This window comes from Nelumbo lutea, chromosome 2 (assembly GCF_056320005.1).
Source record: "Nelumbo lutea isolate HS-2025 chromosome 2, American lotus-T2T, whole genome shotgun sequence".
Lineage (NCBI taxonomy): Eukaryota > Viridiplantae > Streptophyta > Magnoliopsida > Proteales > Nelumbonaceae > Nelumbo > Nelumbo lutea.
This window is the reverse complement of record NC_142685.1, coordinates 111,501,750-111,512,400: the sequence shown is the minus strand read 5'-3', so window position 1 is coordinate 111,512,400 and position 10,651 is coordinate 111,501,750. Positions and strand designations below refer to the sequence as shown.

The 10,651-nt window shown below is 38.9% G+C and overlaps 1 protein-coding gene across 1 annotated transcript; it reads right to left on the bottom strand.

Moving 5' to 3' along the window:
* Positions 1-1,231: 1,231 nt before the first annotated feature.
* On the bottom strand, positions 1,232-3,893 carry LOC148872802 (uncharacterized). The gene is made up of 4 exons (XM_088968362.1): positions 3,184-3,893; positions 2,810-2,877; positions 2,284-2,357; positions 1,232-2,170 (listed from the first exon to the last, which is right to left on the bottom strand). The coding sequence occupies exons 1-4, from the start codon at positions 3,592-3,594 to the stop codon at positions 1,425-1,427; spliced, it is 1,299 nt and encodes a 432-aa protein (XP_088824488.1). The 5' UTR covers positions 3,595-3,893; the 3' UTR covers positions 1,232-1,424.
* Between the last annotated feature and the right edge of the window lie 6,758 nt (positions 3,894-10,651).

The following is a 10,651-nucleotide window of genomic DNA, read 5'->3' as shown; positions in this document are numbered from 1 at the left end:
CTTTACGATACTCTTCAGAACATAAAGCCATCTCATCGCATGACTGCAGGAGGGACGTCACCACTCATCCCCATCCATTAACATGGCCAAGGTAAATGGTGGTTTCTTCGAAACAGAACACACACACACAGTGGTGGCCAGGTGGGTGAAGTAGTGCATGGTCATGAAAATGGGATGACATGACATGATCATTCCATGGGATGATAGGACTGAGCGATTTGGGTAAACCTTCTTCCTCATCTTCTCTCTAAAACAGAAGACAACCCATACTCTGAGTGATATTGGTCACGCTTTCTCTCTCCTCCCTGAGCACCATCCTCTTTCAAGGAAAAGAAAGAATAAAAAAGCCATCAACTTTGAACCTTCATAACAAAGAATAAAGAACTTAGCAAACCAAACCCTTGTAGCTGGCCATGTACATAAGAATCAGATCACCCATCATACAATGTTATCTCTCAACTCTCAATTCTACTCTCTTTTTTTAATATTAAAGCATCGACCGGTCCGTGGCTCCCCCACTTGTTTAATATTAAGTCATCAATCTATCCAGTAATCGTTTAGGGAATTGCACTCTTTGCAACGGTCGAGTCCAATTTGTAATAAGCATTCACAGGCAACGTTAACCTATATATACACACTTTAGCTTCTCTCTCTCTCTCTCTCTCTGTGGCTGCTGAAGCACTTGATTAATTAAGCTTTTCAGTTGAGAGTCGGGGATTGATAGACCCATGCAGCATTGAAGGAATGATGTGAGGACGTTTATATTGCAATCTTTTCTAAGGGGTTTGCCTGTTTGTCCCCCACCGTCCCCCGCCCCAAGGACGCCCTCACAGGTTAAGCTCATCAAGGACGACGAGCGCTCTGTCCCATGTCCTCCGAGCACTTAGAAATTTTGATTATTAAGTTCAGATTTCCTGGTCATAGTTTTGGGTATGGACTATGGACATTGGGGAGTACATCCCTCGGATTCAGAATCCGTATCACATATTCTAAAAAAAAGAATCCGTATCACATAAAAAGTATTGTAGATGAGGAGAGAATAAATAAAAAGAGACGATCAGACGAATCCTTCAAGGCGATTTTTTTTCTCAGAAATTTACGATAAAAACTATAAGTTGCTGACTGCAATCTTCTCTTTTGTTGCCTGTTGAGTCGGGTTTTCTAGAGTTTAGATCATCATTTGAGACCCAGATGACCGTGAATCTCTAATGAAGATCAGGAGAAAGAACAATTAGCAACTCTTCAACAATCACTAGTGTATATAAACTCTATATGTTCTTGTTCTTGCTTGCTGCTTGGTGTAATCACCAAACAGAAATTATAGAACTGAAAAAAAGGAATGCACCAATCGAGCTGGATCAGTATATCTCAAGAAAGATTGATCTTACAATTTAGAGACGAAAATCGTAATCACCCAGTTGGTTTCATGCCATGACGTTGCTACTAATACTAGGATGAGGATCGCTAGGAGTAGATGGCTGTAGAATTATCGCTGGTGCATATTGCGTTTGGCCTAGCAAACTGCTGATAGATCGAGCCTTCACCATACCAATCTTCTTTCTCTTCTTTCTGATTGTCAGTGGCTTCTCCTCCTCCTCTTCTTCTTCTTCTTCGTCTTCTACCTCCATCTCCTCTTTGAAGCTATTCAGCTGCTGCTGTTGCTGCTGCGACATCGACGACGATAACCCACGCTGTTCTTTTTCCTTCTTGGGTCTAGCTCTAGCCATGGCGGAAGCCTGATTGCGAACGCTGCTCATGCTTCTCAGCCTTCCCTTACCCAAGTGGTGCTCGCATAGAGAGTAACCCACAAGCGTCTGTTGGCAACATCTCCATCCTCTCCCATTAACACGACTGCATCTCGAACCCTCCATCACCACTCCGCCGCCCCCTCTCTTCTTTGCACTCGTACCATTGATCAGTCTCACAACATCTTTTCTTTGTCTTTGCTGCTCTCCATCATCACCGGTATCTTCTTCTTCCTCTTCTCGTTTATCATCACCATCATCTTCTTCCTCTTCTTCTTCATGGACCCATTTATTCGCTGCCTTTGTTTTCACTCTACTCTTCATTCTCTTCTCTTTCTCCACTATCGCGTCATCACTCACCTTCCTCTCAAAGCTCCCTCTTCTCTTCTTCAACGGAAACGCTCTCTCTCCTTCAACCCATCTCCCTGAAAATATCAACAAAATCAAAAACCAAAGCAACAGCAACCCATATCGTAACATAAAGTAATTTCTCTCTCTCTCTCTCTCTCCCATCTTCACCTAATGAATACCTACCTACCTGTAAAAGAAGATGACGACGATACTGAGATCCCAACACCAGAAGATGTTCCTGCACCCGGGTTGCTCTCGTTTCTGGCCACAAGCAAACAAGCATATAAAATGCACAAGGCCCATTACATCTTGCTGAAGCGTATCGGTACCAAGATGCACATCTTGGCAGTTAGTTACTCCACAGATAAACAACCCACTCCAACGCCACAACGACCACCGCCACCGCCACCACCACCACCTCCGACTCTTGGTAATTTATATATTTATTCCACTCGATGGGGTTAAAATAATTTTAATCCCATTAAATATTAATAAAATACATAAATATGGGTGGGCAGATAAAGAGTAGAAAGAGATGGATGGGACGGGATGGATGATGTGAGGAGGGGCACATGGTGATGGGTAAAGGAAGCAACATCATACTCGTACACCCAAAATAGCATTCTACTTAATAGTAATTTACCATTAATTATTATTATTATTATTATTTTTCACTCCGGCGAGGAAAGAAAAAAAAAAATTGACTGGTTTACCTCCGATTAGTCGCAGCAGCAAATCTCTTGTCGTCGGCAACTTCTTCTTCTTCTCCGGCTTGGGAGTCCTGCAAGAGGAGCCAACGAAATGGGGTCTGAGTGCACAAAAAAATCGTTGCACCTAAGACAGAAAAGAAAAAGGAAATAAAAGAACGAGAGGGAAGAATCAGCTAATGTGCGCCGGGGTGAGTACCGGTTAAAAAGGGGGCCGGTTTAGATCACCGGCAACATCGGAGAGCTGGTGCAGTTTTTGAATAAAATTTGAAGAAAAAAAGAAAAGAGAAAGAGAGAAGAAGAAGAAGAAGACAGGAGAAATAACGAATGAGAAAAATAGAAAAAACGGAGAAATGATTTGACTAATCTTCAGTCTTCACCTGGGTAGAAGTAGGACTGCTGTGCATGCAATTGAGCTGATGAGATGAGTGGTGGGATTCATCTATCTCGGTGCTTGAGCAAATCCAGCCGTCGGTTCCTTTATTCATGGTGAGCTGCAGATCGGAGCGTTGTCGATCCTCCAGCTTGGGTCGACGGAGGGGTGGGCTGGGTGCTGAATCGGAAGGTGGACGGAGGTGGTGGTGGTTCTCTTCTGCAAGAGGAAGATCGGAGTCGGGGTGCAATGACCGTTTTGGTTCTGAAGATGGTACAAGGGAAGGTGGCGGTGGTTGGGGCGTGGAAGAGGTGAGATCTGGTGCTACTGGTGTAAGTTGAGGAGGGGACAACGACGACGACCAGAGCGGTGGAAGATGAGGAGACGGTGGTGCTGGCCATCGCTTTCTGATCCTCATCGTCGACGGAGTGGATGGAGAGAGAAAGTGAGGGAGAAGATGAGAGACGAGAGATGGGTCGGTCCTTGTTGCAGGATTTGGGCTTTTTGGGCTTTTGGGGAAGAACACAGAAAGTGCAAAACCCCCTAAAAAGGAATAATAGAAGAGACGAGACGACCCATCTTTCTCTCTCCTCTCTCACATCTTCTTCTCTTTCTCTCTCCGGTCCTTTTGGGCATGGGCATGGCTACCACAGTTTGATCTTTTTCTATTTGTTGTTGCACACACAAACGTAGTATTAGATACACGCAATGGAGATCGGATCTGCTCTTCACACTTGGCGCTTCACAAGCGCTTTATAAGCACATTTTATCATGTATTAGAAACATTTTTCTATATTTTTTAAGTTATTATTCACGACAGATATTCTTAATGCACGGTGAATGCACCTGTGAGACGCTTATTTGTGAGGAGCAGATCCCGTCACCATGCGACGCGCGTATAGATAGAAGAATAGTGAAGAGAGAGAGAGGGACAAGGGGGCAGCCGGGCAGAGGCAGGTAGTGAGACTGGATGGTCCGGCGGAGGAATACGGAAGAGCAAGTGATAGTGAGCGTCCAAGTTAGATTGTTGGAAGATTATTATTATTAGATTACAAATAACAAGCAATATGTGGGGTTGGGTGTTGTTGGTATCTTTTATGGGCTGGGGCTGGGGCTGGTGGGCCCTGGACCACGACATGCACGTCCCAGGTCCTAACTCCTCTTGACACCATCGCTGGTCCCCTTCCAATTCACAACCACGACCAATCTCTCTCTCTCATGGTGGTGATACGGGTCTATTCAAGTATATCATTAGTTAGATGAATTGACCCTTAGCCAGGTTTTTATGGTCCATTTAGCCCCAAAATCATTTTGTTTGAAAATAAAAGTGTTGATTCACTCAATAATTTAATTGTAAAATCCATGATACTATAAAGATGTGGCAATCGAGGGGTGGCTCAGTTGGTTCGCTTTAGCATAGATGTAGATTCGATTCTTGCAATCACCGAATTGATGGGGTGCATTAGTATGATGTGTATAACTAAATATCGAAACAAAAAAATAAAAATAAAAAAAAAGAAAGGAATGATTCCTAAAGTACCTTGTGTATTTTGATGAATATTCTTTGATTGATCATCCTTTTTATGATATGGGGCAATTAGTTGTAAATTTTCCAGTATCATGTCTTTTCGGTATCATAGTTGAACCCTAATCTAATAATCTGACCAGTTGGACCATGGAGCCATTTGACATGATCAATAAGTAATGGGTTAGATATAAATTCTCTTTTTTCTATGCATTTTTAGCTATTTTCATCATTAGTGACGGATCATTTTCCTCTTTAAACACATCATCATCACCAAATAGCCTTATCCCAAGTATATGGGGTCAACTACATCAATCTTATTTCGCCACTCCATTTTGTTCAATGTCTATCCACTGTTAAATTATGATCCCTTAAATAATTTCTTACCACCTCAACCCATGCCGCTTTTTCTACATCTCCTTGAGCTCTTTCAACTTGTAATAGATAACTTCTTATGGATGTTGTAGATGATTTTCTCTGCAGGTTTGCATGCCATCTTAGTTTGATTTCCACCATTTTATCACATATTGGATTGAAAGAATTCATTTCTACTCATCCATCCCAATATTTATATTTCTACTTCACTCATTTTTTTTGGATATGATTCTTTTCTATAGTCCAGCATTTTATTCCATAAGCCTTGCAACCCTTTTATGAAAATTTCCTTCTGACCTAAGTGATGTTAACCTATTAAGACTCTAGATGCACCACTCCATTTCTAACATGTATTTTTAATTTGCTTAATATGATGAATGTATAATGCCAAAAACATGCCCAACTTTTCTATAGTGTTTTTTTAATTTTTGTATGTTTGCATTTTTATATTTATATTATTTGATTTATGAAATTATGGATTGACTAATTTGACCCGAAAGGTTGAACTTGAACATTGACCTACTACTTTGAGGGAAAAGTGGTTCCATTTCCTCGGTTGTTTTTTTGAAATATTGATTTTCATATCTTTTATTAACTTTTGTATATCAAAATTTGATTAAAATTTATATATGCAGTATAATACATACAAAACAATACAAAACACAAGGTTTTACACTCTACATATTTGTATTTATACTCCTTCCAAACTTAGTATTGTATATATAAATTTTAATCAATTTATACTGTATATATCAAATTTTAATCAATTTATACTATATATAAATTTTAATCAATTATGTATTTGCATAGTATATAATTGTATTTGTACTCTTTCCAAACTGAGTCTAAAGAGAAAAGAAGATGAAAGAGAGTTAAAAGAACCCAATTTTGGCCTTATTATAATCTGAGGTTGCATGGACATTCTCTGAATTATAATTCCCACATGCAACTCGAGTTCAGCTTCCGGCAAGGCAAAGCCCATTAGAGCAGCCTTTACAGCCTTGCATTGAGAATATCTCCATACTTATGTGCTTTATTTCTTTGTGGTCCGTTAATTATCATTTCTAAAACTAGAACCATTGAGCTGGGATACCAACAAGTGTTAACAAACAAGTCAGAATTATTTTACTGATTCAGACTTTATCAAATAAAAAAAATTAGAATTTAATGGATATGGCACTGCCCAGAATAGAATGGTGAAACATGATTCATGTAGCTGACCTCATATAGTTGTGACAAGTCTTAGATAGTGATGATGAAGATGGTATTCGATCCCAGGTCTCCGCTACAACCAACTCGAGGTTAGTTAATTGGCACCTTCTAGATGATGATGATGATGATGATGATGATTCAGGCTTTGTCAAGTTAGCTTTAACCCATAAGTAATTATATGCTGAATGTTGTGGAAATGTTTCTATATTTCTAAAACAAAATTATAGTTAGTTTTCTGTTTCTTTTGTTTAGAAGTATTTTTCATGCATGGTAAATTTGTTAATGTCCTGCAAATTAATTTTGCAAAGATTTCAAAAGAGAGAGAACTGTTATGGGCCCGGGAATAGGACACATCAAAAACATTCAGTAACCATGCACTGGGCTTCCACAAGGACAGAAGTACTGGGTTGAGACAAGTGGAAAATCTTTTCAAGCATAACTGTAAAGATAATAAGGACATCTAAACAGGCTAAGAACAAGCTTTGGATGCCTTTAGGCACCAAATCAAATTGATCATTTTCTGGACATATGATCCATGCATGTTTTTTAGTATATATTCAATAAAAAGGATTCAATTTTGTAGTTGGTTTTGAACTGGAAGCTGCCCATTTGGATTGATTTTGGGGTTAAAAATCTTGAAGGCAGAGATTGTAAGTTGAATTCTTTGGATTAGTAAATGATAAAGTATTTACTACTACAGTATTGGCAGTGAGGTACAACCATTCAATACAATGAGAGAACCAAATGAAAAGGAAAAGAAATGATTGATTAATTTAGATGTTTTAATATTAATGAAAATACAAGGTGGGCCCTGCAGAAGAACATTTTGATGGGTTCCTCTTAATTTCAAACCCTTTTCTTCATTTTTTTTTATCAATTCTATGGTACATATATAAGAACATTTTGCGGTATTGGTACCCAAAATGCATCTCAAGCTGTACATGTTGCACTTATGGCTTTATTGTAACCAACGTACGGTGCTCTCAGGATGCATAGTTACAAAACCGTGAAACATATTTGTCTTGTATGCATAATGGAATTGTGAAGACCGGATTTCCTACACTTCCTAAATTAACCAATCACTGTGTAACATATGCCTAGAATTTTGTGTCAAATGTAGGTACTCTGACATATACAGTCTTTATAATTATGTAAAAGAACACTTGTCACACAATGAGTGGTCAGTGTAGGAAGTACAGGAGAGCAGACTCGGAATTGCTCCCTATTTAAGGTTTTTTTAGGCTCAGTATGGAAAGATTAGGTACAGAAGTTTCTTAACCTGATTTTTCTGGCATCTCTAGCCAACTTATGATCATCCCATTTCAGCCATAAATGAGAGATAGTGCGATTAATTCAAACAGTTCACAAGGGGGTGTTTGGTACATTGGTGTTGTGTTGTCATTATGTTTTGTATTTCTACCTCAAACATTTTGAGTTTATCAATATAAATTGTTATTTCTACCTAAAGCATCAAATTTGATGTTTCTTATACATGAATTTTCTAATTGAAATGAATTTATCAAGAAAAAAATTTCTAATTGAAATGACACTCATTTATGATGTGGCAATGCAAGCCATATTTGGTTCAATTCTCATTCTTACCCAAGATAAAATTCTAAAAGGGAAAAGAATGGGTAAAATAGGTAGAATAAGAAAATATTGTTATGAACCAAACACTTTCTTCCTAAAAATGAATTATTTTCAAACTAGCAAGTGTCTTATGTTGTTCATTTTCATTCTTCAAAAACAAAAAAAAAAAAAAAAATTGTGCCGGTACTTACAAACTGCTAGCCTAGGTCTCCAATAGTCCATGTTTATCAATTGGCATAGATGTTTTGTAAAAGTACTTTCGTAAAAGTGCTTTTATAAAAGTACTTTTGTAAAAATGCTTTTATAAAAGTACTTTCCTAAAAGTGCTCTTATAGTTTTGTAAAAGTGCTTTCACAAAAGAACTTCCATAAAAGTATTTTTGTAAAAGTACTTTCATAAAAGTACTTTCGTAAAAGTGCTTTCACAAAAGTACTTCTACAAAAGTACTTCCGTAAAAGTGCTTTTGTAAAAATACTTCCATAAAAGTGCTTTTATAAAAGTACTTTTGCAAAAGTGATTTTATAAAAGTACTTTCATAAGTAATTCCACAAAAGTACTTTTGAAAAGTGCTTTCATAAAAGTGTAGGTGCATAGTGTTCGTCCAGTCCCTCAGAGCACAGTAAACACTAGATTGATACCACACGAACGCTTGCGACCAACCTGCAGCCCATCTTTTTTTTGCGATGAACCTACAATGCATCGCAAGTTTGCGATGAACCCACGATTCATCGCACGTTTGCAATGAACCCACTCTTAGCGTAAGCCCAAAGCAAACTCAGTTCGAACTCGCAATGAGGTTTTACATGCGTCTAGCCCCGCAAACAACCTCGTACTGCCATAGAACCCCAGTTCATTAAGAACTAGGCTCGGGCATTAGTTGCACATGTAATGACGAAATGACGAGCATGACAGAGTGCCATGTAGGTCTAATAAGATGTCGCCTGCCAAAGAGGGACGTCATCAACGCCACGTCAGTTAAGTAAGGTGCAAAAGGGTAGTAGCACACGTGAACTATGAGAACCTTCGAGTGAAAGGAAAGTCAATCATTGGAAAGATCCCCATAGGGACACGTGGCAAAACCCCAGCAATGCCCTTAATGATTGATGGCGAATCCAATATTCACTTTCCTAGTAGAAAACAAACATTTTTAGTTCCTTCCTTTCAGGATGTCAGCCCATAAATAGAGATCCTTCTCATAACAAAAGTCATCCATTCAATCACTAATTACCCTTATCATTGATATCCTCACTCAGTTGTCTCATTACCCCCCTTTTGCCCTAGCCTCCCCGTTTGATTCCCGGTCATTGGTCTTCTTTTGTCCTTCAAAGAGACCACCTCTCTTGCCTAGCCACCACCCAACCTACAAAAAGTACTTCCATAGCTTCCATAAAAGTGCTTTTATAAAAATACTTTCGTAAAAGTGTTTTCATAAAAGTGCACATTGCAACTGCAAGTCTATCACAAGACAATGCTGATGGGATCAATTTTGTGTAACTACAGACATTGCAACTGCACATTGCACTATATCCTACATTTGTATTCTATCATTGTCTTATGGGTAGGTATGAATAGCGCTCTTATGGGTATAATTGTTCATGGGCTGGACTTGGGTTTGGCTTTTACCAAAATTTGAATGAACCTGGCCTGAAGCCCAAACCTAATGTAGTGTAAAGTCAGACCTAAAACTCGGCCTATGAATAGGTCTACTTGTGGGTGATAAATCCAGAATCCTCAGCTACTGGATCATCAACGGATATGATCGAGGAAGACAAGAACACCCTTAAAACAATGTCAGTAATGAAATGTTTGTTGACAGCTCGCAATGTAATGCCTTGTGCTCCAAGGTGTGAAAGGAAAACCATAACGGAATCCAAACGGGGCCTAATTGAAGGATGATTCCCATTTTCCCTTGTGCATGCATTGTATAGGAGCTTATTTATGCCATAATCTCTTTGTTTTGACAACCCAAAAAAGTGATTTGGCCTATTGCTGGGTTAATTGGATTGTAGGCCGCCTAGCTAATACAACTGGTCTAATGGTGGTGGCTCCCAGTCTCACCTTAATTTACACACTCATGGCTGGTCTTTCTGCCATTAGCTCTTCCTATTTCGTTTTCAAATCATGAAGGCTCTACGTTATTGCTGTCAGTGGGCCAAGTCTGGTCCAGGTCAGTGCAAAACCAATTCTAAATAGATAAACAAATGTACAGAACCAGTCCAAGAGACAAGACAAAGAACCTTCTGGGTTTGTACTAGCAGACCTAGAACCAATCAACGTTATGAGTTTTGACCCAACAAGCGACTATTACTTTTAAACATTCGGGATTCAATTACATGATATCGGAAAAACTTATAATCAATCAAACAGTATCATAAAAGTGATAATCAACCAGGTGGGGTTTTATCACAATTCATAAGGAGTTTTGATTGGTCAAAACCTTTTTAGTATCACCCAACATGTATCAGACCAATAATAGCATATCTCCAGTCTGAGTCTTAATAGGTTTAGATCAATAAAAACCAATCCTGACCCAATTATAATTAATTCGGACACATAATTCATACTCAGAAGTTCAGTTTGATTCTATCAGGTCCACCCAACTCATTGACTGCCCTACCCTACCATAGCATTAGAATATTTTAGATTTCCTCCTCACATCCACCTCAAGCTCATAGCTGTACATTGGGAACATCTCCTATACTTAGTATATTTCATTCATATGGAGATGTTTTTAATGCACAGTTACAAGGAGTTCGGCTTCAGTCAGGGCAAA

What these genes read in the sequence shown, in the direction of transcription:
- LOC148872802 (XM_088968362.1), bottom strand. Translation starts at nt 3,594, where the DNA reads ATGAGGATCAGAAAGCGATGGCCAGCACCACCGTCTCCTCATCTTCCA. An exon ending in GCTGCTGCGACTAATCGGAG is followed by an intron (nt 2,358 to 2,809) that starts GTAAACCAGTCA and finishes GCTTGTGGCCAG; the next exon opens with AAACGAGAGCAACCCGGGTG. An exon ending in GTCGTCATCTTCTTTTACAG is followed by an intron (nt 2,171 to 2,283) that starts GTAGGTAGGTAT and finishes TGATATTTTCAG; the next exon opens with GGAGATGGGTTGAAGGAGAG.